The sequence below is a fragment of the Mixophyes fleayi genome, chromosome 1 (assembly GCF_038048845.1).
Source record: "Mixophyes fleayi isolate aMixFle1 chromosome 1, aMixFle1.hap1, whole genome shotgun sequence".
Lineage (NCBI taxonomy): Eukaryota > Metazoa > Chordata > Amphibia > Anura > Limnodynastidae > Mixophyes > Mixophyes fleayi.
In genome coordinates, this window is record NC_134402.1 from 259,869,689 (window position 1) to 259,897,456 (window position 27,768).

A 27,768-nucleotide genomic window follows, 5' to 3' on the forward strand; every position below is an offset into this window, starting at 1 on the left:
AGTAGGCACAGGACAAATATTGAGTCTCTCTACTCGCCTAGAGATGGTTGAATTTGCTTCTATTTTGCCTATACTTTTATTTATTCTCATTAATCCTATCTGAGGGACACTGCTACCATGGAGTTGGCACTTAAATAGTTAACAACTAACTGCTTCTGACTGCTCCCCTCTGCAACCCCTGCTAGCCCCAGGTTTTTGTTTTCCAGGAGTTGGGCTTATCCTGTACTGAATAGAACAGAAATTCGGAATAAGGCGCAATTGGGAAGGTATTGAGATAAACGGGTTTTCTGAGTATCACAAAGTGTGTTGCATCAATGATAACAAAAAAATATATATATATAAAATAAAATAAATGTAGCAAATTGTCCACAGTCACAGTAAAAATAAAAAATATAAAAAAAATATAAATATATATATATATAAAAAAAATGGGTAATGGATTAAATCAGATCCCATATAGTTCACATATATACTATACAACTATGTGAACTATATGGTGGACCCTGGGAGGAACAGATGGGAACATATCGAGGGATCATTTGGAATTACATTCAGATGACCTAACAAGATTGTATACTGGGATCTGATTTAATCCATTACCCATTTTTTTTATATATTTATATTTTTTTTTATATTTTTTATTTTTACTGTGACTGTGGACAATTTGCTACATTTATTTTTTTATTTTATTATATATATATATATATATATATATATATATATATATATATATATATATATATATATATATTTTTTGTTATCATTGATGCAACACACTTTGTGATACTCAGAAAACCCGTTTATCTCAATACCTTCCCAATTGCGCCTTATTCCGAATTTCTGTTCTATTTATTGTAATTTTGGGAATTTTAGTGGGTATTCCCAAGAGAATCGGGCTGCAACCCCCATCCCTTCCCCTTTCCCTATAGGAGCGCAGGAAGGATACCTATTCTATGCTTATCCTGTACTGCTCTGCAGTACTTGCTGTTTGAGCTATACGATTCTCATAAGCGGTGTTAGCCGGACACCAAGTAGACTATAGCTCGTTGGCTCAAATCTATGATTGCTTATGTGAGCTCAGACTGCCGTGTGCCTGATAGATTCATGGTCCATTCCACCCGTCCAGTGGGGGCTTCCTGCTCGTCACGGAGTGTCTGCGGATCAGCTTTGCCGGTCGGCCACTTTGTCCTCTGTCCACACCTTCACCAGATTTTATCAATTTAATGAGTTTGGGTCCTCGGACGCCAGTTTTGGCCCAAGTGTTCTGCTTGCCAGACTGTCAGAGTGGTCCCTCCAATAGGGGGCTGCCTTAGAAAGTCCCCATGGTAGCAGTGTCCTCCAGATAGGATGAATGAGAAAAGAGGATTTTTGTACTTATGTTAAATCTTTCTCTGAATCCATCTGGGGGACACTGCGTTTCCTCCCTATTGCTCTTCTGTTTGATCTTGGTTGTTTGACCTCCCTTCCTTGGGCTTTAGTATTACACTGAGGCTAGCAGGGGTTGCAGAGGGGAGGAGTCAGCAGCAAAGTTAGTAGTTAACTATTTAAGTGCCAACTCCATGTGCCCTCATACAACCCCCATGGTAGCAGTGTCCCCCAGATGGTTTCAGAGAGAGAGATTTAACGTAGGTACAAAAATACTCTTATTTTTTGCAGTCAAGTTTTTTTTGAAACTCGGAACATGGCCGCCTTTACTGCATGCTGCTTATCCACTTCCCATCAGAATACAGTGGAAACTGACAGGGTATAGATAGGTGTTTAGTGATTAGAATATTATATATTATTTCTTACGTTATCTTTGGGACTAAATGGCTAGTTAGTGTCCAACCTTCTGGAGGTATGGCCTGTATCCACTGTTCTTTTTTCCTCAATAAACTACATTTTATGAGAAGTACAAAAGCAAGTGTTGGGGGGAGAGAGTTTTCTAACAAAGATATTAGAATTCGAATGCAATCGATAATTGGTAAATGCAGATTAATGCTAGCAAGAATGTAGCGACCACAAATTACAACTTTAACAGACTTGGTGTACCTCCAATTTCAACATTGTTATCCCAATCTCTATTGTAAGCCACACTGGCTCCCCTTGTTTCAGTTGTGCTCTCTTCCACTTAGAATGTAAGCTCTGTAATGAGCAGGGTCCTTCATACCATTTGTTTTCCTGTCTGCATTTATTTTGTCTTCCTTGTATGTCCTTGTTTTATGTATGTACTGTTTTCCCTACTGTACGGCACTGCCTTGCGAGTCTACGATAATAATATTGTATGACAAAAGATTGTCACATGTAGCTCAGCCACAACTGGAAAGCCACCTTCTTTTTTTAAACTTAAAGCAGATTACAGTCATGCACACTGCTTTAAATACTACTTTACAGTTTCTTGTATGTTAACTTACAGGGCATGAGGACTGTGTTCGAGGACTGGCAACTCTGAATGAGGGTGAATTTCTCTCTTGTTCCAATGATGCCAGTATAAGGAGATGGCTGATTACTGGAGAGTGTCTGCAGATCTACTATGGTCACACCAATTACATCTATAGCATATGTGTCTTTCCAAATTCCCAAGGTAAGAAGCTGGTATACAGTGGTTGTCAACACTGGTTTAAAGACACTTACATATTTCCTTAAATAAATATTGTATATATAAAAAAAAAAACCTGAAACATAATATTGTATTAAAATCACATTTGTGCTGGTGACATGATTTATTTTTTTATATTTCTTAAATAATAATGCTTTATAATTTAAAATAGATATTCTAAAACATTAGAAATACTTCTGGATAGGAAAAAATAAATATTATTACACTGAAAAACTGACTAATTTTAAAGAAAGTATTTTCCAAATTCACAAATATGAGGTTGCCAAAAAAAATGCAGCTATTCATGGTTTTTATGAATGTCTAATCATTGGGCTCTTCATGATGACGCTACTATAGACAACCCAACACTGAAGACAGCAGCAGCGGCATGTATTTATTAGCTGCTGCTTCAGGTAACAATATTGGCAATCGCCATAGCATGTAATACAATTCCGTATAAATGTGGAGTGAATCACTTATATATGATACCCTGTGTGTGCTGCTCATTGAGACAGCGCAAACAGCCGGTAAACATGCGCAGGCATATACCCACTTCCACAGAGTAGACTGTTTCTGTATGAAGCAGGACTGACAATATATCTGGGGGTATATTTACTAATCTGTGGGTTTGAAAAAGTGGAGATGTTGCCTATAGCAACCAATCAGATTCTAGTTATCATTTACTTAGTACATTCTACAAAATGACAGCTAGAATCTGATTGGTTGCTAAAGGCAACATATCTACTTTTCCAAAAGTGGCAGGTTAGTAAATATACCCCCTTGGTCATCTGCTCATGGTGTGAGATACTGGGAGATAACCGGTTTCAAGACCGTTTAATACCAGGGCTGAAAAGGATATCTGTTTCAGTATCAATTAAAGGGAAATATTGGATAGATATATGCAGGTAATTACCTGTGTATGAGTGGTAGCTTACCCAGACTATTAGGGGAGCTGCAGTACCGTATTTTTCGCTCCATAAGACGCAACTGACTATAAGACGCACCTAGTTTTAGAGAAGGAAAACATACACTGGCCCCTTCACTCACACTCACCAACACCCAACACACACACACACACACACACTATATTAACACACTGATCCCCACTCTTAGACACACATGCTATGTTAGCACACTGGCACACACACACAGTATAGCCTCCAGCACACACACAGTATAGCCTCCAGCACACACACAGTATAGCCTCCAGCACACACACAGTATAGCCTCCAGCACACACACAGTATAGCCTCCAGCACACACACAGTATAGCCTCCAGCACACACACAAACACTATAGCCTTATCTTATTCCCTCAGGTGTCTTCAGCGCTGCGGATTCTCCTGAAGGAAGGAAGAAAATAAAACTTACATGTCCAGCGTGGAGAAGCGGGTCCCGGCCAGGCTGCAGATCCTCCTGAGCGTTCGTCCCCCTGCCTATCACATGGGACGTCCCATGTGATAGCTAGGTCCTCACAGATAGGCAGGGGGACGGACGCTGGCAACTCTGAAGAGATATATATATATATATATATATATATATATATATATATATATATATATATTCTATAATATAAATGTCTAGTGGCGTGTGTTAGTCTGTCTGTCTGTGGAAAAAATAAAACCAAGCTGCAGCGCCACCTGCTGGGCGGAGTTATACACTGACCTACTAAATTCTTAGTGTGTGTGGGAATTTTTTTTAGAAAGAGCTGAAATTTGGTATACTAAGATGTTTTTAATTTGTTAATTTAATTTGTTAATTGTTAAAAGTGTTTATAAAGATTTAAAAAAAAATATATATATATTTCTTGAAGGAGAAGTGACAGTTGGGAGTATATATATATATATATGAGAGAAATAGATATATAGTACACACACACTTAGCAGTTGACTATAAACATCATAACTGAAGGAGTGGTAATAATTACAAAATAATTTAGTGAGTTCTGGAGGGTACAAAAATTTGATTATAAACAAAATCCGTAAGTTTCCTAAAAGAGATCCTTTGTTTTTTGAATAGGATAATGATTGCTTCTGATATTACAAGTATAGGGTTAAAATAGGAAAGAATCTTCAATACATAAGCGGGCCTTACAGGTGTTCTAACAACCTTTTTATACCGTTTAATCTTTGAATTAGCAGCTTCTACCATCTCAATATAATATTTCAATACTAAATACTTTGTCTGGAGCATTTTAAATTACATTTTGTGTGGACTTTAGGAGTGCCTCCAAATCAAAAGATATAAGGAGGTTCCACACACATTCCTGTGCGGATGCAACGTTTTTGTTAAATAATGGAAATATGCAAGAAAATAAGGTCTTCGGCATAGAACTGTGCCTGTCCATTTTATTTTATTTTTTTACTACTAAACATTTGTAGATATGTAACAAATCAATAAAGCGGTCCTTTACTTTAAATAAGAGTGCATGGCAGCAACATTAGAACAATTTTCTAGACTATTACGTTATTTAATGATATATAATTCAAGTGCAGCTGTAACTGGTTGTGAAATTAAATGCTGGAAATTAAAAGGTATTTTGTGAAATTGAAAACAAAAATAAATAAAAATAGTGGCCCACACAGCTCTTCAATATAGTCACACGGAGTAAGAATGTATTTTATATAGTTGGGAACAGTTGAAAACTGGAACATGGGTATCTGTTAAAAAAAAAAAACAACAACTTTCCCCTCCACAATTCTTACAAAAAAAAGAATCTCATTCCTGGTCTCCAAGCCACCTCCTCTTACCATTTCTGCACTCTTCCAAAACTAGTTCTGATAGTGGTGTAGAAAAGACTTTAGCCTGTGCTAGGCACTAAACCTCTTCTCAGTTTTGTCACATCATGCCTCTTTAGTTACTCTATACAGGTATTCAAAATTCACAGATTTTTTTTTGTATACTGTTTAGATTTTGTGACCACGGCAGAAGACAGATCACTGAGGGTTTGGAGAAAAGGTGAATGTGCTCAGACAATCCGCTTGCCTGCCCAGTCTGTGTGGTGCTGTTGCATCTTAGATAATGGAGACATTGTTGTGGGAGCAAGGTAAAAATATTACATTAATGACAATCTCTGTAAAATGTTCTAGCCTGATTGTAAATATGAAGTTAAAAGGAGTTGTGTACCTATATAGAAGTATGTTACTAGCTCTCCTGGATGTCAGATCACCAGGGGTCCGATCCCTTTTTGGAGATGTTCTTTCTTCTGATAGCTGTTTCTCCTGCTGCCGATGGCAGAAGAAATTTCAGACTCTGTTCTTCTGTTGTGTTCAGAGCACTGATCGGTTGTTTGAGATACTACAAGCCATAATGTGTAGAGTATCAAAATTGTCCTGTCAGAAGTTTTCAACCAGTCTACAACTGCGATAAGGCTGAGTATCTCCTAAATTCAAGGGGTACCTGTGTGACATTTCGATGATGGGAGGTTTTGCGAGGAAAATGCTTCCATGCTGGAAATTTCTTTGAAAGGACTACTAAAACATGAATTTTACATTTTCATATATGAACCACAAAGTTCACATCATGAACATTGGTCTGTATTAACCTCACATTCCACTGCAGTCTAGTTAAATTGTAAAGTATTACAAACACACTCCCATTTATAGATAGCCAAAGCCCCTCCCACATCTTGATGACAGTGTTCTGTTGGGACCTAATAACTTTCAAAAAGCTGAGACTTTAGTTTGCTGGACATGTAGTCTTTGTTTAATTATGTATTTCGGTGTGCATATTCCTAGTATCAAAGCACTTACTTTGAATACTCTTTGAAAGAGAATTTCTAAAAAAATATTATACATCTAATATTTTTATAGCTTTCTAAGCAATTTTTTTCTGATAAAACATAATTAGTTTGTGTCTCTTACTATACATCCGTGATTTTAGTGATGGTATTATCCGAGTGTTTACGGAGTCCCACGAGCATATGGCCAGTGCTGAGGAAATCCAGGCTTTTGAAGATGAACTATCTCAAGCTACTATTGATCCCAAAACTGGTGACCTGGGAGACATTAATGTAGAGGAACTTCCTGGAAAAGAACACCTCAGTGAACCTGGTATGTGTAAAAAGCATACAGCCCATAAATCCCATACAGTAAAAGCACTTATTTAATTTTTGCTTGGAAGATGAGTTATTGAGGTAATTGCCCCATTTAGGAAATGTTTGTACATTAGCACATAAAAATACAATTAAGGAATAACTTTTCATGGCTAACTATAGAGCAGTACATTGCATATTGTCTGCTTTTTAGGGCCTTATTTATAATATTTGCCTGACAAAGGGGCCAAAAAGTCCTGAAACGCACTTTTTTTTATAGTGCGCCGTTAAATGGTAACTAATTTATGGCAACTTATTTTTTTCATGCTTTCTCTCCTACTCTACTGGCTAACGTAGTGCACATTATTTTCTGTTTATTACTGAAAAGTGAAAGTGACATTCGATTGTGATGGAAAACCATGCAATAATTCTTATTGGTTGCTGTTATAGGTACCAAAGAAGGACAGACCCGTCTGGTGAATGACAATGGCAAAGTAGAAGCCTACCAGTGGAGTGTTGGCGAGGGGCGCTGGATAAAGATTGGCGATGTGGTTGGCTCTTCAGGAGCCACTCAGCAAACTTCTGGAAAAGTCTTGTTTGAAGGAAAAGTATGCACATATTCTTATTTTGTTCTCTTATGTATCTGAATTGTCCAAATACTTTTTAATTATTTTGTAGTAATCTAGTCTGTTTATGCATTGATTCAAAACAAAAAATTAATATGAAAATGTGACAAATTCAAGCAATTGTGTATTCTGTGTCTCTATTGTTACAGGAATATGATTATGTGTTCACCATTGATGTGAATGAAAGCGGTCCTTCTTTCAAACTGCCGTATAACGTTACAGAAGATCCATGGCTTGTGGCTCACAATTTCCTTCAGAAGAATGACCTGAACCCTATGTTTTTAGATCAAGTAGCCAAATTCATTATTGACAACACTGCAGGACAGACTATAACTGCTACAGAATCTGGGCTGGCTGATCCATTCACAGGTAATTGTCAATCAAACAAAGTCCATTTTGATAAATTGCGTTTCTCATTTAAATGTTTGTTGAAATTGGATAGTGGATATTAACTAATTTAATGGTACAAGTTTGTGGCAACTGTATTTTAAATGAAAGGCCAAGGAGTCTAGTGGACCAGTCACTTTCACATAGAACCATTCACATTAATATTGTACCGACACGACTCAAGTTTGTCAATAATTCTACTCATTCAGGTATATACAGCATTTAGTGTTAATAGGCTACATCTCTGGCAAGTTTCAACCATGTATAGCAACTCCTCTGTAGATCAGAAGCTTCTGAGAAGAGTTCTAACTTTGACTATCCCCACAGTGCAGAACTGAGTTCTGTAAAATGAGAATGATCAGAAACACCCAAGTGAATTAAGTGAACTTATTCATAGAAAATGAATCCATTTCTAAAAAGTTGATTTATCAAACCTTATCATTGACAAAGCATTTTAAAGTCATAGCCAAACAGTTGTCAGATTATAGTAAATGTCCAACGTAAAAATGATACATTATAATAACTAGAGATCAAGAAGAGTATTAAGAATTATGTCAAATATTTAGGACCTGTTCTTAATTTTTCACAGGTGGAGGCCGTTACATCCCAGGAAGTTCCTCTACTTCTGCTTCTTCTGCTGATCCATTTACAGGTACTTTGCTAGTCCTTATACCATCAAGGTACAACAGTATTAGATGTACAATAGTTTAACATCAATTTATTTGTCATTTTAGTAGAGGAGCAAAACAAAGGCGTCATTACTGCTAAAGCCAGTCAGAATTACGCTTAATTTAAGTGTTTGATACTGACTTTTGTTTCTCATACTTTCTTAACAGCCCAGTTAAACTTCTCACTAAAAGGACCTAACGCAAGTGACCTTTAAGAAACCAATTTTGCAAAAAAAATATCGGACCTGTCGCAGGCAAATTTAGGGATGTAGTTAAGCTAGTGGTTGTGAATATATAATTTAGTAGCTGTTTCTTGAGCGCTTGATTTAATATTCGATTACTTAAGCCAAATAGAAATATTTCACAGCTTAATGACTTAACTAGCTGGTCAGTGCCAATCTATAATATGCTGATAATTACTGTCTTTGATCTCATATGATACTTGTATTATTAGAGAAAGTAAAACAGACATGTACATTAAATTTTATAATAATTATCCTTCAGCCAAGGGGAGCACAAACTAACCGTAAGGAAAGCACCAATCATAGGAGGCAGGGCGCTTGGACCAACTGAAAAGGCCCCTCCTATTCCATCCTCTAGACTGGGAGCTCAGTTTTTCAAGAACCCTCAGCACCTGGTTAGGGTCAAGGGTATATAGTGTTTTTCCCTTCAGCAGTAGGAGGACACGGGGTAGGGTATGCTTCTCCCTAGAAGGCAGGGCTATGGAAAAAATGATCCATCTTCCTTTTAAATACCCTGTTTTTTTTTTTCTTTTCTTAATCTACCAGTTCAGTATAGGAAGGTGGGCATAGTTTTAGGCATGATTTATTCTTTCATAGGACGGTACAAAGTAATAATATATCGAAATAGGCTGTGCGATGATTTCAGATCAACACTGTATTGGTTACTATTCAGAGCGGTCCAACACCTTCCATAATATCATACAAAGGCATCACTAGCAGCGCTTATGTATACACTAAGCAGCAACAGTCTGTTAAATGATGTGATAAGATGATGCTGTAGAAAACATCTTTTCAACTTTTGGAATTGTTTTTGGATTGTCTCAATATTTTAATATTGTTACTTAAGAAACAGTTAGTAGTAACAGCAATGCCTATGATTGTACTAGTAGTAGTGATTATTACTGACTGTAATAATAGTGCAAAGCAATATGCCAGTAGTAGCAGTAATACTATATTATTAGGCTCCCAGAAGTAATTGTGCTGAATAAAATAAATGTCAGCGGTTCCCAGAAATAAGCAAGCAGTAATATGACCATTTGTACTTGCCCAGGTCACCATCCCCTTCAACCTATTACCAGTCAGCAGGTTGTCATGCTTGTAGTAGTGCAGCTACCACCGCGCTCACTGTCTCTTGCTGCTTGATATGACATGAAGGTTGTGCATCTGGATGCTATTTGGTCACCATTAGTGACCAATGTGAAACAACCCTCATATATCCAACGTCTTACAAAGTGATTTAGGATACTTGGTACCATTGAGGAAGTGCTACTAAGGGCTCCTTTCAGCTGTTCAGCATAGGTAGGAAAGAAAAATAATTATGAAATGATGTTCCCTGACCATTCTTATGCCCTGGGCCATAGAGCGCAAAAGAGTGGTAGCATAGAAGGGCTTTCTGCAGCCCAATTGCTGGGCATCAGTGTTGCCACTTTGGTATTGGAGAATGATGACTGACTCCCTAAGAATGTTATGAATTTCAATTACACTTCAGGTTACAAGAGACAGATCCACACTAATGGGCTAAATGTTTACTAATCATAGTCCAACTTACACCACAAAACATATAGTTAATATAACATAAACAATGTCACATAAATGTGTTCTCTGCTTGATTTCCTAAATTTCTCTAACTTATGTTTGTCGACTTTGAAATCAGAAGCGAACCAAACATCTGTTTCTCAGAAATTACTAACTTGTGGTGAGCTACATCATTTTCATCAGTTGATACAATGTTAAACTTTTCTGTCATGCCATTGGGGAACACTGCGATACATTGGGATATATAGTTTTTTTTATAGGTTACTGTAGGGCTCAAGGACGACTCCCCAGGAGTGGACATCCTGTGACCTTCCTCCACTTTGGATCCTTGGGCCGAGGTGAGTAGCCTGCGGACTTCCCTCACCCCCAACATACTGCAGCCATCTTCTGCAAAAGTTCGCCAGGGGCTGTCGGACGCCACACAGAGGAGTTGTGCAAGCAGTTTGCACTGACAGCTGCGGCTCCAGCTTTCAGAAACAATGGTGAACGCTGCGATTTGGTCCTGCTGGCAATGAGCAGTTCTGCTATGCAAACAACGATTCTGCAGTGGGATGTAGAAGCCACAGCAGATCTTAATTGAATTGGAGAGTACAGCTGTGGGTGTGCTCACTCCAGAAGGGCCTTGCAGGCTGCAGGAGCCTTTTTTTTTTTTTTCCTGCGATTTCCTGTTCTTCATGGTGGTGAATAGAAAGGGGAGGGCTTTCTCCTCCCTCCGCTTGGCGTGCTTCCTCAGCAGAGGTGCCATTTTCTAGGCTCCTGACTGTCATTTCTCCTGTTGTGCTCCTCCTTTTGACAACCATATTCATGTGTATAGGTTTATTTTCTGTACTTTTATATGTTTTTATGCTCTTTCTATCCTGTTACATCTGGTGTCGTGCTAGTATTGTGTGAGTTAGCCCACCTATATCTCTATTAATTTTTATAGGGGTCAGTCAGTAAGTGTTCCTGGAAAATTATTATTTTCTGTACTTTCTCTGGTATAATTTAACTTTTCCCACTATGGCTGAGAAATAGACTTCCAAGACTTAAGGGTCCGCTGGAAGGTCTGTGCTGCATTATATTTGTGCAAAATGTAAGGCTAAATGGTCCTGTGGCCAGTATCCCTGTTCTGTGTTAATATTTAATCTACAGGTCTGAAAAAGAGACTTTCTATACTATGCAGTCCGCTGGAAGGTCTGTGCACCTCTTTACTTGTACCGAATGTGCTTTATTTTATGTTATGAACCGAATGACATGCACTGCTATAGTAGACCTTGTTTACAGAGAGTACGGTTTGTGCAGCATAGCATCAGAGCGGCGAGTCAATGCTCGGTATAGTGGACTTCCAAGACAAAACGGGTCAACTGGAAAGTCTAAATACAATGCTACTTGACTTTTCAGCTTGTTTTATTAAAACAAAAAATATATCGGTGGGGTTCCTTATTTTATAGAGTCCACTGGAAAGTTGGTGCAACCCTGTACTTTTGAACAACCAGGCAAGCGCTGCTGCAGCCAATCTCCTTTATTGGAGAGCAGGGCTTGGATGAACATAGCAACAGAGCAGGTTATGAGGTGAGCTTCATTCGTGGAGATGCCATTTTTCATGCAATTATGTCGTTCCTTTTGTGCTATGCTCCCTCATTTCCTATCATTTGCTCACAAGGTAGCCTGTAATTCTACACTTGTTAGCTCCTTCACACAGTCCTACCTTGCTTAGTCTTGAGTAGTAATTGTGTGTTGGTGACTCTCTATAGCTATTGTGGCCAGATTATCTGTTTTACCAAAAAGTCTACTCAACCTGAGCTCCAATTGCCGGGAAACAAGTTTGGTTCACTTTTTCCCTTTGCCATCAGAGGAGTCTATTGATAAGAACTTCTACCATGGTAGATCCTCCAGTTGTCCACTTCTCTAGAACCAATGACATAACAGAGAGCAGCCTTGCTCTGGATCGGTATGTGTACATGGTGTATTTTCTACTACTGTCTGCACATGCAGCAACGGGCATTTTAGAAGTTCAGCCTGTTCAATTCCCTGGACTAAGCATCCATATCTCTTCTGGCGTAGGTGGCATTCTTGGCCACCGTTCTCAACGTGATTCGTCCTACTGCTGAGGTTTCTATATGGTTCATTGCTTTTGGGATGATTAAGTTCAGGCTTGGATGCTTAACCTTCAGTCTTTGGATGCTGCCTCCTGCCAATTCCCATGCTCCCAATTGTGTCACTGACACTACAATCAGTGCGGGTGGCCACCTTCTGGTGCCTCCATATTGGCTGCAGCAGCCATGGTATCTTGACATTCTACGGTTGGCTATTGCTCCACATGTGGTTCCTTATTGGTTCTGTTCTTCTTGCACCGGATAGTCTCTGGTGTCACTCTTTGTCGTTTGCATTGGCAGTGGTGCCCCTGACACCGTGCAGCGGTTTCTTCCCTCAAGCTGGTGCCAGCAGTATGTATGCAGTGTTCTCCCCAGAAAATTGCTAGTCGGGTGGCATTAACAAGGAGCCGGGTGGAGGCAGTTGTAATACTTTTGCAATAATAATGAAAACTGTTTGAGGTTATTACCCACACCTGGCAGGACTGGTCAGACTGTTGGTCAGTGGTTTAATATACACTGCTAGCAGTAGTGCTCACATAGTGTCTTTTATAATAGAATAAACCATTGTTACTCCTATCATAACAATACTTTGTTGGGCTCTAAGAGCCAGGTGGCAAGTAAAAACATCCAGGGGGAGCACCTGGGAAGTAGGTGCTGGGGAGAACACTGATATGGTGTGGTTATCCTTCCCTCTCCTATTTACTTGTGTGTGTGTGTGTGTGTGTGTGTTGCATATGTTCCATGGTGTGCAGGTCCCTCAGATTCCCTTGCCTGGAGATTTTTTGCTTCCATCCTCCTGTCTTATCTGTTTTCCTGCTGTTCTTTTCTTCATGTGTTCTGTTCTTTTTTACTATGGTGCGCACAAGCTTGGATGGCTTTGCGCATTCTGTTGTCGTTGAATATCATCATTGTTTGTGTGGCTTCCTTGTAGGGCTAGACCTGTGCCGGTTGGATCCATTTTCTTCTACTAGGGGCATTTGGTGCTTTCTGTGTGGCGTGTTTTGATGCTTCAGACAACTCTGGAGTGTGTTCTACTATAGAGAACACACTCACAGCAGAACAGCGCAGGCACTTTCCTGACAGGGACAAGAGGAATGGGTGCCTGAATTTGGAGTGACAAGCGGTCTCACGGACCGCTGTCACTCCTGGAGCCTCCCCGATAACCGGCGCTGCCACTGCAGGCATAGAGCGCAGGTTATCGGACATTTCATATTGCGGTGGCCATCTTGGATTCCGGAACTTCGGTGGCTAAGAAGGGGGCTATACCTGGATCCCCCCTCATGCATAGGAGGAGGCATCGGGTATTATCCGCTGCGGAGACCTCAAGGAGGTCTCCACTACTCTGCCACATAACCCCTTTTTTTTATACGGAGAAACAAAAAAGAATCAGCTGCAGAGGCAGCATTACTGAAGGGGGGGAGCTAGGACATAGAGCTCCCCCTCCTTCCAGAGAGAGATGGTTTGTCCCAGTCTTCTGGCGCCAAGGAGAAGCCCGGGAAGAGAGAACAGATCTGAGGGAGCAGGCACCAGGATACTGCTGTTAGACTTTTCCCCTGTTTGGCCTATGGGCTAAGTATCTGATTTACTTAAACACATACTCTGTATTGCTGAGTAAAAGTGGGCTAGTATGGGGTTATTTGTGTTTTAAGATAATTACAAGTACAACTTTTATATCTAGATTAGTTGATTACTTGTTGTTACACTATTCTCTCCACACATTTATATCTCTCTCTCTACTCGGCTAAATTTAACAATTTAAGTCTGTGTTTGGTGTGCCTTCCTTTATTAAGAAATGACAGATAAGGGAAAGGGCCCTATTGCAAAATATTTTACATGTTCTAAATGTAGTGTAAAATTACCTTGTGGGCAGAAGGACCCGTTGGCGCTCTGCTCTGTCTGCGAAGCAGGGGTCCTCCCTCCGCAAACCCAGCATATTTCAGCCCCACTGACGGAGGAACCGCCCTGGGTGACCTCCCTGACACAGTCGGTTTTCTCTTTAGCACAGATGGTTTTTCAATCCAATCAATTGCTATCTACTGTGGCAACTTCGGTGGCTAATAATACTAGTACACAGTTAGGCCTCCCTGTTACCACAGGTTCTATTGGAACGTCTATACCAGGACCTTCCTCTTTACATACAGACCAGGCCCCTGTTCCCACAGAATCGGCATGGTCTGCAGCATTTATAAAGGGTTTGGATAAACTAAACCAGTTACTGGAATCCCCAAACATTCCGCCTGCTAAAAGAAGGAGGCCTAGATCTGATAATCCCCTTATGGTCCTTTCAGACTCTGAGGAGTTTTCAGAGGAAGAGGGGGAAATTAATTCTGACCCTGACCAGGTTCAATCCTTGGGACAGGAAGAGGGCTCTAAAAGCCAATTTATTAATGATTTGGTTTTAACAGTGAGACAAGCGTTGGACCTCCCAGAACCGGAGGATCCTACTCCTAGAGACAGAAGTCTCTTTAAGAAGGCCAAAAGAAAGGCTATTCGTTTTCCCCCTTCCGTAGAACTTAAGAATATTGCAGAAGGAGCCTGGAAACAGCCGCATAAGAGGTTCTCGGTTCCCAAAAGGTTCTCTTCCTTGTATGCATTGCAGGAGGAAGATGTGGTTCGCTGGGAGAGTATTCCAAAAGTGGATATTCCAATAGCCCGATTGGCCAAGCACACTTTACTCCCAGATCCAGGTTCTGCATCTCTGCAGGACGTCAATGACTGCAGAGTGGAATCCCAGCTGAAATCTATATTTGCAGCTGCGGGTTCTTCCTTTAGGCCCACATTTGCTTGGGTTGCTAGAGCCATGGAAGCATGGGCAGGCCAGCTGGCAGAGGCCTTACAGGACTCTGATTTACTTCCCCTGGCTTTGCATTTGAAGGAGGCATCGGGGTACCTTTATGAGGCGGCCCAGAACACAGCGGCTGTATCCTCTTCTATTCAGGCTGCATCTATTTCAGCAAGAAGAACGTAATGGCTGAAATCCTGGGAAGGAGATGCGGAATCCAAAAAAGTCTGTGGAAACCATTCCTTTTTCTGCAGCAGGTTTGTTTGGCCCGGAATTGGATACCCTGATCTCACAGGCAACGGGGGGCAAAAGCACTTCCTTGCCGGTATTCCCTAGCAGGAGCCGAAACCCTCGGGTCAGCTCCTTTCGTCAGCCCTTTCGGGGGACCTCCTTGCCTAGAGGACAATCCTTTAGAGGCAGGCAGCCCAATTCCCGAGGCTCCTCTGCCAGGGGGAGATCCTCGTTTGCAGCTAGATGCCAGGCCTCCAAGACACAGGAGAAGCCTGCGTCCTGACGACTACTGTGTTCTTCTGGAGGGGGCGCCAGTGGGGGGACGTCTGTCTTTGTTTCAGGAACAGTGGGCAGTGTCCTCCCAAGATCCTTGGATTCGGAGCATTATATCAGAGGGGTACAGGATAGACCTGCTGGGCCCGGTTCCACGTCGCTTCTTCATGACTCCGCTCCCCCGAGATCCATCAAGAAGGCAGGCCATACAGGATTGTGTCGCCTCTCTTCTTTCTCAAAGAGTTATCTGCAGGGTCCCAGATTACCAGAAAGGACAGGGGTTTTATTCAAACCTGTTTCTGGTCAAGAAGCCGAACGGCTCCTTTCGTCCCATCCTAAACTAAAAGGGCCTCAATGTGCACTTACGAGTGGACAAATTTCGGATGGAATCCCTAAGGTCGGTAATCATGGCTTAGAGAAGGATATGGCGTCCATAGACATAAAGGATGCATACCTCCACATTCCCATTTGGATCCACCATCAGTCTCTCCTAAGATTTTCGGTGGGATCCTTCCACTATCCATTTCGGGCCCTCCCCTTCGGCCTCTCAACAGCGCCAAGGGTTTTCACGAAGATCATGTCAGTTATGGCAGCATGTCTCCACCTGCAGGGAGTTCAGGTCGTGCCTTATTTGGACGATCTGCTCATCAAATCCTCCACAGAAAATTGCTTACGTCATCACTTATCCCTCACCTTGGCGGTTCTCGAGGGCCATGGATGGCTAATAAATTTAAAAAAATCCCAGATGGTTCCGTGTCAACGCATGGTTTTACTAGGGCTCATTATGGACACCAGCCAGCAAAGGGTGTTCCTTCCTGTCGAGAAGATCAGTTCTATTCAGAGTATAACAACTCAGGTCTTGTCTTCTCCCAACCCCTCAATGCACTTGTGCATGCTCTGCTGGGAAAGATGGTGGCCTACTTCGAGACCATCCCCTTCGGTTGAGCCCATTCTCGAGGTTTTCAGTGGGATCTATTGACGAAATGGTCAGGATCCCACCTACGCTTGGGTCTTCAAAGGATCTCTCTATCTCCGAGCACGAGAGAATCGCTTCAGTGGTGGCTGATTCAGGATCACATGACAGTGGGCAGGTCCTTCGCTCCATGGTCATGGATTATAGCCACGACGGACGCCAGCCTGAAAGGTTGGGGGTCGGTAATCCTGCACCTCCGGCTCCAGGGACTTTGGTCGGTTCAGGAATCAGCCCTATCAATAAACATGCTGGAGCTGAAGGCTATTCTTTTGGCCCTCCGGGGGGCCCAGTCCCTCCTCCGGGGCCACCCTGTCAGAGTTCAGTCCGACAATGCCACGGCCGTGGCATATGTCAACAGGCAGGGAGGAACCAGGAGTGCAGCGGCAATGAATATTGCAGCTCAAATTTTGGTTTCAGAGGAACAGAATGTTCCAGCTATATCGGCAGTATACATTCCAGGAATAAGAAATTGGGAGGCCGACTACCTAAGTCGAAACCAGATGATGCCGGGGGAGTGGTCACTCCATCCGGAAGTTTTCCATTATCTGGTTCAGAGGTGGGGTCTTCCGGACATAGATCTCATGGCCTCCAGACACAACAGAAAGGTTCAGAGGTTTTGCGCAAGGGCAAGAGACCCCTTAGTGGTGGCAGTGGACGTTATGGCAATGCCTTGGGAGTTCAGGTTGGGATACCGGTTTCCTCCGATCCCTATGCTTCCTTGCGTACTCAGACAAGTAAGGCAGGGCGGTCTGCCAGTAATTCTAATAGCTCCCTCATGGCCGTGCCGAGTGTGGTATGCGGACATAATCTCTATGGCGGAAGAACAGTGTTTCCGTCTTCCGTCTCGAGACGACCTTCTTCTGCAGGGTTCCTTCCGTCACCAGAATTTACCTCAGCTCACTTTAACGGCATGGCTGTTGAAGCCAGCCTCTGGAGGGCTAGAGGTTTTTCCTCCAGCGTAGTGAAAACTATGATGCGAGCCAGAAAGCCAGTTTGAAAATAGGACATGTCACTCATCCTCCTTTCGTCTCCCTCGCTTGTTGGCTTTCCTTCAGGATGGCCTGTAAGCAGGGCTTCGGTTAGGTTCTCTAAAAGTCCAGGTATTGGCTCTTTCAGTATTTTTTCACCTGAAATTAGCGGATTTACCAGATATTAGGACTTTCCTCCAGGGAGTCTTGCATATTCAGCCTCCCTATGTTCCGCCTACAGCACCATGGGATCTCAACCTGGTACTGGATATGCTTAAAGGGCCTCCTTTTGAGCCATTGCTTGTGGCAGATTTGAAGTGGTTGACCTGGAAGTACTTCTTTCTTTTGGCTATTGCATCTGCACGTACGGTTTCTGAATTAGGAGCTCTGTCTTGTCGGGAACCATATCTTGTTTTCGACGAGGACAGAGCGGTGTTAAGAACTCTCCCTTCCTTCGTTCCAAAAGTAGTTTCGGCTTTCCATCTGAACCAGGAAATTGTAGTTCCGGTCTTCTCATCTACCTCCCATTCGGATCAACAGTCTATGGAAAAGTTAGATGTGGTTAGGGCTCTCCGCATTTATGTCAAAAGAACTTCTCAGATTAGACTTACTGATTCCCTGTTTGTTCTTTATGATGCCAATAAGAGAGGCTGGCCAGCCTCAAAACAGTCCATTGCAAGATGGATTACGGCAACCATTAAGCAAGCTTACATAAAGGCTAACCGTCCTGTGCCGGAGAGACTTACGGCCCATTCCACCAGATCGGTAGGGGCGTCGTGGGCAGCGAGGAATGGGGCTTCTGCAGACCAGCTTTGCAGGGCAGCTACCTGGTCCTCTGTCCACACCTTTACAAAATTTTACCAGTTTAATGTTTTTGCATCCGCGGATGCAAATTTCGCTCGTAGTGCTTTACGAGCAGGGTTTTCAGAGTAGTCCCACCCTTAGGGGGCTGCTTTAGAACGTCCCCATGGTAAGCAGTGTCCTCCAGACTGGATGAAAGAGAAAAGAGGATTTATGTACTTACGTTAAAGCCGTTTCTCTGATTCCGTCTGGGGGACACTGCGATCCCTCCCTTCTGCTTTTCTTCTGTGTGCTCTTGTTTGATTGGCCTTTTCTCCTTGGGCTTTTTAATTCACTAAACAAGAGGGGGCAGGGGGATTGTAGAGGGGAGGGGTCTGTCGGCAGTACTAAAAGTTAACTAGTTAGGTGCCATCTCTCCTTAAGCTCCCTCCACAACCCATGGTAAGCAGTGTCCCCCAGACGGAATCAGAGAAACGGATTTAACGTAAGTACTTAAATCCTCTTTTTTCTTTTCTTAGTATATTGTTATTATGCCTGGTTAGGCCCTCTCTTCTGGGCTTTGTTATAAAACTGAAGATGGCTACCATGGGAGGGGCATAGCTGTCTTTCACTTTAAAGTTTTAAAGTTCCCTTGCTTCAGTTCCACCTAATATACTCCAATCTATCGCAGTGTGCCCCAATGGAGAAATGGATTGTACCTTGAGTAAAACATCATCTTATTCTGTAACATCTGTCAGTATCCATGTACCTTTTCTAAGATGACAGGACAAAAATAGCAGTCAATAATATATTTAACCATAGAGAGGGATTAAAATCCTTTTTGCTCATATTATGGCTCTGATTATATGCCTATAGAGTCAGCATGCTGAAACCCAAAGGCAGGTGGTGTTGTAGGATGCACAATGAGTGGGTTCCAGAACCTCTCTCTTCCCTGATGTATGATGGCACCCTGGGTGCTATCATAAACCCGTTTTCATGTTCATACCAAATTGCTATGTCCTCTTATTCCAGTTAAACCCTCTGCATCATCCCAAACCCAGCCATTCTGTTAAAAGATGGAATTGAAGTGAATAGTGGCATTTAACTGGTCAGAGCACCTGTCAGTATATTCATTTTAAAATGTGCCAAAATATTAAATCCCAGCATGAACAAAGAGCAAAGAAGTCTAGGTACCAGCTGCAATATTGTGGTTGCTATGCCAACTTTGCACCAGGGATTTGTCTCTGAAAACAATATTCGGAGCACTGCAGAACAGTAGACATGTTATCTTTATTATAAACACATTGCAAGAGTAGTAAATGTAAACTTATTCTTGAATGAGTTTTTAATATTTTATTACAAATAATAATAATACTTCAGAGTGGCACCTTAGCAATACTTCCTATCACTGCTTATTCAGAATAAAAGCTATATTGAAGTATTAGAACTTACATTATTTATCTACTTGGATATCTACAAATGCAGTTCATCTGATCATTTTAGTTCAGTGCAGGCCATTGTTTCTTACGTTCCTTGATACTTGGCTACATAAGGTTATTGAGTTATTTATTAACATTGCAAATCTGTGCTAAAACCATAGCAACAAGTCAAACAGATATGCACGTTTCAGTAATGATCGCAAACAACTCTCAAGGCCTGCTATGCATCAATATTGTCTCCTTATCACTAGAATATATCATGAAATAATAATCTGCAATAAATGGAGGAAAACCCTCAGTATTGGGAGTAATAAAATTCCATAAATGTGTAAGTGGAATTGTTTTATGTAGGCAGAAATGTGGTAGTAGATGATGTGAATGCATGTACCAATAAATCAAAATGTAAAATTGTGTATGACTGTGCAAATAGCGGGTGTTTGCTTGCCAATCATTTGCCGCCTCTTACACTACTATCAGTCTACATCTTCTTACACGAATATCCCATTGTGTACAATGTACATGCACATAGCAAATCTTACCTAGTAAATGACCAGTATATTGTGCCCACAATGACGGCATAAAATAGAATATGAACTGTGACAAACATATTGAATATACTGTATCACAAGTACCACTGTAACTTTGCAAAATACCACCAATATTATAAATTTTATGTTAACATTTTAAGATAAAAATAAAAACTTTGAAGGTGTCACAGATGATCCACAAATGCAGGACACCTGCTCTGCTACCAGTTTGCCTATACATACTTCTGCACCTAGATTTTACACTTGCTTTAGTCCCACCTTATTTAAAGATGGTAGGCATACCCTTCTGTATGAGTGGTGGTTAGATCCATTGGGCCAATATGGGAAAAGTAGTGCACACGTTAAAGAGAACACTGTATATCACTTATGTTCGGTGTAGTCTCCCTGTCTCTTTTTTGTTTTTTAAAAAGGCAAATAATTTAAATTAAGGTTTTTTTGTTTTTTTTAATTACCACCTCAAGTTTGCCAGTTCTGGTCTAATCCCTTCTTATTTGCATCCTAAAAGTTTGATCATGCAAGTTCTCACTGTTGTTTTTCTACTAATATGCAAATGTTTTTTTATTTATAGATTTGCTAAGTACATTCTTATATCCAGCATATTTCATAAATATTTCTGTCTATAGATAGATATATTAGTAATTTACTAAATGTCTATATTTATAATCTACAGGCTATAAGGCTACCACTCAACATGCCAAAGTTAGAGGCACAACATTACGTTAAATCCAAGCCTATTACTTTCTAATAAATTATAATATCCAATTGTAGAAAGATTAGGCTAGTGATGGCACTGTGGTTAGCATTGCTATCTCACAGTGCTGGGGACATGGGTTTGCTTCCAACCAGGGCCCTGTCTGTGTGGAGTTTGTATGTATAATAATAATAATAATAATAATAATAGGGAATTTGGAATAATAATGGCAAACATAGTTATGTGTTGGTGCAGCGAAAAATGCACTAGAGGTAAACGATAGTTTGAAATGTACTTGAAATCACCCTCTCTTTTATTTTACTGTATGCTGTACCTGCATAAGACTTGGAACTTGAGAATTCCCAGAAGGGCTTTCAATCCTTTTGAAGAAAAAGGGCAATAGCTGATTAGGCCGCCTGGGTACACCCAGTTATACGAAACCGAAGATCAGACAGTAACAGTGTATGAAAGTATATCTGGCTTTAAAGAAACCAATTTATTTCTTATTTAGAAAAGTTTCTGTAGGTTTCATTCTTGTTTGGCTTTTAGCTTACCCCATTGCTGTTGTGGTTATTTTTACATTAATACTTTCTTTTCCCCTGCATGCTGGTGTACTGTAGCAACAGTTTATTGTCATTACATAAAATGGCCTCATTAGACTGTGATTAGAATAAATAATTAGCAATGAGCATGTCTTCTCTGGGGCCTGAGATATTACAATGGTGCCTCTGCTAACATCCATAACATTTAATAAAATTGAAAATTGTGCAGTAAAGTGTCTAGTGGAAAGGATTGGTTAATATGATATAATTTTTCAACACGCTAAAAGACTGTAATGTTGTGACAGATAATGAAACAGAACAATCCTTGGTGGCTATGAAAGTATATATAAAGTCATTAGCAAATGTGGCACTATGGGCTCTTATAGATATAGAATTCATAGATTATGCTGGTGGGTGCTCATTTTGATGGTGTGTTGACATGATACTTGCTGTGAAAGATTTGTAAATTGTGCATCTTACAGGTGGCAGTCGTTATGTGCCAGGCTCGGTATCACATTCTGTCTCCACAGCTGGTGCAGCTGATCCATTTACAGGTAACGATTAACAACAACATGCTTAATCCTATCTGTGCCTTAATACCACTTTATACATGGCATCCTGGATCATTTTCTACATTAAGTGAATTCTCTAGTTCTATCATTAAATCTATACTGACTCTTTATTCAGAGAGGTGAAAAACATTGCTTCTATTGGAGCATCCTATTAGGGTGTATCCTACATTTATATTTGTAGTTGCAATTTTTAAATTATCCTGGTGTTTTTAATTTTGTAGATCATAGACATATATACCATATATTGTATATGTTTCAAAAGCAAATCCTTTTTGTTGTAGTTTAATTTCATACTCGGCATGAAAATAAGGATGAAATAGTCTCTGTTTATGTAAGCTCTATATTCTAGCACAGCAGGCTGGATATTTGATTGTCCCCTGTGCCATTTCTTGCAGGGAGGAATGCATACAGATCAGCAGCTGCACAAATTCAAAACACCTACTTTCCTAAGAGGGACCCTGTCACTTTTGACCAAGCAAACCCAGCACTGATTATGGGTAAGTATGCATTGACATAACAAAAATAATATATATATATATATATATATATATATATATATATATATATATATATATATATATATATATATATATCTCTTAGTTTATAGGAATGTACACTACTGACAACAATCCTTTTTCTTTCTGTGTTTCTTTATTTCAAGTCCCCTGTTTTGTGACTCTGTTGGACAACACTATTTGTGAATAGCCTGTCCAAATGAAGTACCCCTTTCTTCAGTTATCATTAAATTCTAAATGGAAAACTTTAAATGACTCTGACATTTAGTACAATGCATTGTTTTTCATGTATGGTAAAACTGTTATCGACCAAGTATGGAAGAGAATAGAAAATTATAGTGTTATTTCTTCAAGGAGAGGAAATGTGACCAGAACCATTAACGGGAAAATGTCCACTAATTAGATTTTACTTTCATCTAGCTACTAAGAGATGGTATAATATGCTGTGATTGACGTGTTTAGGTAAACTAAAGGAACTGAATGAGACGGCTCCTGAGGAACACAAGATGCCCGAGGAGGACTTAATGAGGCTTGACAAGCTTCTGTCAGTGGTTGTTAATCCCTCTGGAGAGACAGCCACAGCTCAACAAGTGGACACTTTATGGAGAGCAGCCAAATGGCCTGAAGGTGTGGAAGTAGTTTTATATGTTTTACACTACGGTAACTTAATAGTTTTAACCTTTTCTGTAAATAGTCACAAATTGAACTAAATACTAAAACTTTTCATTGGGTAGGTTTTAGCTTCAGTAAATGGTCAAGCATATCTAGATCTTTTCATGAGTTGTGAAGCTATTTTCATGCCTAGAATCTCCTTTGACTTTTTCCCACCATGGCTTTCTCAAGCTTTGACACTATAGAGTCAAAAATATTTTTTTTAAAAACTGTTAATCAATACCTTATTTTTTTATTTTACATTTCTATTTTACATTGTATAAAAACCTATTGTTTTTTTCTTTTCCCCCTCCCTTGCAGAAATTGTATTTCCAGCCTTAGACGTTCTTCGTATAGCTGTAAAAAATCCTACTGTCAATGAAATGTTCTGCAACGAAAAAGAAGGCAGTCAGTTCAGCAACTACCTCTTCCAGATAATGCGGCCAAGTGGCAAACAAGCCAACCAGCTGCTTGTGCTTCGGACATTATGCAATTGCTTCTCGTGTGAGTCAGGTGCAAGGCTCATGATGTCACAAAGGGACACACTAATAACAAAGGCGATAGAACTAAAAGCGGTCACCAATAAAAATGTCCACACTGCTCTGGCCACGCTGTTGCTCAACTATGCCACCTGTTTACATAGAGCAAGTGACTTAGAAGGGAAGGCCCAGTGTCTGTCAGCTATCAGTACAATTATGGAAGTTGTGCAAGACCTCGAAGCCGGTTTCAGACTTCTTGTGGCGCTTGGGACATTGGTCAGTGATGATGCAAATGCTGTGCAGTTAGCGAAGTCCCTAGGAGTTAATTCTCAAATTAAAAAATACATGTCTGTCACAGAACCAGCCAAAGTTAATGAGTGCTGCAAGCTCCTTTTAAATACACTATAAAACTTTTTTTCCCTACCACTGCTGGAAAAATAATATTCCTGCACTGTAGTGTTTTCTTATCACACAGTACTATGAGTACATTGAATGCTGTGGATTGAATGCTGAAAGTTTGTCTCGTCTTAAAATTATAAATTGGCCTAAATAAATTTTTGCACTGAACATATGTTGAGAAGTGTTTTTTGTTTTTTTTGCTCTCATCTGCACCAGTGTCTGATCGGTCATGTACAAGTGAGAGTCTTTTATTTTTCTCGTATTTGGTCAATGTGGTGCTTCTCGCTGAATGTGGATTAGCTGCACTACTACACCAGATTAGTGGGGTAAGATATTTTAATGAACTTCAAGGAAAGGTGACCTGCATTTAGGAAGACTTTCCTAGTTTTATTGGTGCTCACACAGCCTTTTTGGCCATGCAAGTCTTCTGAAGTGGGGGTCGTTGGTGTTTAACCATTATTTTAAATAGGATGATTTTTGTGCATACCATTGCATTATACACATGAAAACACATTTTTAGGAGCACAAATACCAATGTAATTTAAATAATTAAACTGCTTAAGGGTGATTCATACATGAAATACAGATAGCCACAAAGACCCCTTATTCTTGTGCCATATTTTTGCTATCAATGAAGGGCCATCAAGCAATACTTTATGATAAAAGGTGGAAATCAGCAATGCAGGTGGACAGCAATTATAGTGGACAGAACTTAGAAGTGACTTATGTATGCACATTCCAAGGAAGCACCGTAACCCTAAAAATGGTTGGTCAAAATGTTGGCACAAGTAATACTTCTTGCATAATGGACAAAGACGCATATTTGCAGATCAAATATGTATTCGGTTTGATTGAAGGGATACACAAATACTCTGATTCAATGCATTTGTTCGGCACCATAATACTCATCTCTTTAAAAGGCAAATATTCTGACATTAGTTGGAAAGCATTTGCAAAGACCGCTATATGTGGGGAAATAGTTGTAAGTTGCTTGTCAAGATAGAACATATGACAAGAATCTAGTGTTTTGTTTTCCAGTGCATTGTTTTAATATTTCTAGTAACAATAAAAACAGTGCTGCTAGCGGTTATTGTAGCTTTTCCTGCATTTGATGTTTTCTCAATCAATACAATATATTTCAGAATATAAAGAGGAGGCTTTTTTCCTTAATGTCGACATGATACTGGGTTTTTTTTATTTTTTTTACCTCCCCCTGAACATTTAAATAAAACTGTAGGTTAACCAAATATTTGAGCTAAATTTGGATTTGTCCCCAAATGATTTGCTGTCCAATACATGGTGTAGGTAGGTTATCCTACAAAGCTGCACAACATCTCCAGAGCATCAAAGACCACATTACAAGAGGATCCCTAGGGCGACCTTTATTACAACGTCTTTCTGCACAATTCTAAAAATGGCAAAACACTTTTTTTTCTGTTTTAAAGGCATGGTCCTGCCCTACACAAGGCCACGTTTTTGGGGGGCTTAAATGTCTGAAATGTTAGATTTTTGTTAAATATGTTACAAGTTCAGCGATGAAGACACACAACAGGGAGTATCTTTAACTATAAATTTTGCATATTGTGTGCAGCATTTTTTACACTTGGGTTCTGGCGCAGAAGCCTTATCTTTCAGTTTGAAGTAGAAGTGTAACTTATCCTTGACACTTTAGGGCCACATGTGAAGGACGAGTCCCATTCATCCTTAGCATTCATGGGGTTTAAAAAAGTTAAAATGGTATTTTCTGTTAGTGAGGGCAAGGAGAAGACACCTAATGACATCATAGCTTCGTTGTGCAGTGTTTAGCCACTGCACTAGATAAAAAAAAATCTGAAGATCCAGGGGATGGGAAAGAGGGCACTAAAAGTGCCTGATAACCCCCATTCTGGCACCTACAGACTTGGGGCACTCTCATGCTTTGTGGCTCCTCAAAAGTTATTGTCTGTTGATCATTTGACAGTAACACCTTACACTACAGAAAACATTATGTCTAGAGACAGGGCAAGATGTCCCCTATCCTGGCTTCAATAAACTCAGGGGAGCCCCATCTTTCAAATGATGTGGCCCTTTAGTAGTAGTTTGGTGATCACAATAACACCCCGCACTACAAAAAGTAATAAGTTAAGGGGGACCCCAATTTGCTGTCATTGGTTGTTTAGTTTTCAGAATAGTATGCCTTGTGGGCTACACATTTTATGGCTTTCATTCAAGACTGTGCAAACGAGCAACATAAATTCCATTGTTTTCATTTTCTAAATGCAGACTTAATTTAAAAACACCTTTTATGTAAAATGTTTTTCTTTGATTCTTACTCAGTCCACCTTTCCAAAATAGCAAAGTATTTCTTGGTGGTGTTTAGACAAAGAATACACATTTGCTTTTAGTTGAGTATCTTGCAATTTAAAAAAATAAAAACCTTTTTTAGCCCATTTTGGGTAGATTTTCTTTGACATGTCATGAGGTATTAGCAAACGAATAGTATGATTTTCAAATTCAGTCATCTGAAAAAAAAAACCCACTGTATTTTATCCAAGTACTGCATAAACAAGTTATTGATGTGCAAATATGACTAGTCCAAAAACTGCCAAAATACGTTTGGCACAGGGGGTGAGAAAAGCCTTAGCTATGGGTTAATAAAGGACTCCCATGGTGTTTGGGGAAATCAGTAGCCTTGTATGATGCACTTAAGTGTAATTAAGTAAATCCTTAGGTTTGATCATAAATGTAAGTTTTATTGTATAGAATGATTATTACTATTGCATACATGTGATGCATTTGTTCAGTTTACAGGGAACTGCATGAAGTCTATGGACTAAAATGGTAATATTTTTCATTGTTGTGTGTTTAACAGTTTATGCGGTCCTTGTTTATTTGACAAATCACCAATACTGTACTTAACTACCGCTATTTGGTATGCATTCACAACTGTAAATACAGATGTGTTGTGCATATTAAATCTATTTTTTAAAAAAGCACAGCTATGTTATGTACAATTTTCTGTAAGTAAAATATTAATGGGTGAAAAAATGTGTACCAAACAAAAAGCACCATGGACCTGAGTCATTGAGAGTAAAGCAAAATAAAAAAGCAGTAACTTTGCACCTGGGCAAAACCATGTTGCATTGGAGTGGAAGCTAAATTTAAAATGTGGGGACAGATTTATAGTTTGGGTAGGGCATGTCCTAGATCAACTTTAAATTTCAGTGTACAAGTAAAGCTATCATGTATTTATGTGCTACATGAAAAAGCAGTCGGTATCTTTCTTTTGTGCAAAATAATAAACACACTTGCACTACTTACATTGCAACATGGTTTGGCCAGAAGTAAACCTATTGACTTTTTTTTTTGCTTTGCTCTTCTTTATGACCCATGCCCTGAGTGGCCACTTAATTAGGCATACTTGCCTCTCCCTAATAAATGACTGTTTAATAAGTGACATCATATATACAGAAAATGCTATTTAAAGTGGTATGCACTCCTTTTTTTGTCTTGCTCTCCTCAATTGACTCAGGTCCATAATGTTTAAACATGTAAAAAAATAGTACTGATCCCATCAATGTCAATTTTTCCTGATTAACAAGTTTGAAACAACAACTAGATCCCTACAGTGAAGTTAAAATATATGCCCAGGTTTCATACCCTTCTCATCCCCCCCCCCCCCCCCCCCAAACATGAGTATATAGATGGCAGCATGGTGACTTTTGTGGTAAGCACTTCTGCCTCACAGCACCGGGGTCATGAGTTCGATTCCTGACCATGGCCTTATCTGTGTGGAGGTTGT

General features: G+C 40.0%; 1 protein-coding gene across 2 annotated transcripts in view; it reads left to right on the forward strand.

The window, feature by feature from the left end:
- PLAA (phospholipase A2 activating protein) overlaps positions 1-24,155 on the forward strand; it is a 37,191-nt gene extending 13,036 nt beyond the window's left edge. For both annotated transcript variants that reach the window (XM_075210060.1, XM_075210069.1), the window contains exons 5-14: positions 2,396-2,563; positions 5,488-5,623; positions 6,460-6,629; positions 7,061-7,218; positions 7,386-7,605; positions 8,213-8,275; positions 21,854-21,925; positions 22,339-22,440; positions 22,921-23,085; positions 23,431-24,155. In XM_075210060.1, coding sequence (XP_075066161.1) covers positions 2,396-2,563; positions 5,488-5,623; positions 6,460-6,629; positions 7,061-7,218; positions 7,386-7,605; positions 8,213-8,275; positions 21,854-21,925; positions 22,339-22,440; positions 22,921-23,085; positions 23,431-23,996 — 1,820 coding nt within the window. In that variant the 3' untranslated portion in view covers positions 23,997-24,155. The remainder of the gene's footprint in view (positions 1-2,395; positions 2,564-5,487; positions 5,624-6,459; positions 6,630-7,060; positions 7,219-7,385; positions 7,606-8,212; positions 8,276-21,853; positions 21,926-22,338; positions 22,441-22,920; positions 23,086-23,430) is intronic.
- The last annotated feature ends 3,613 nt before the right edge of the window (positions 24,156-27,768 follow it).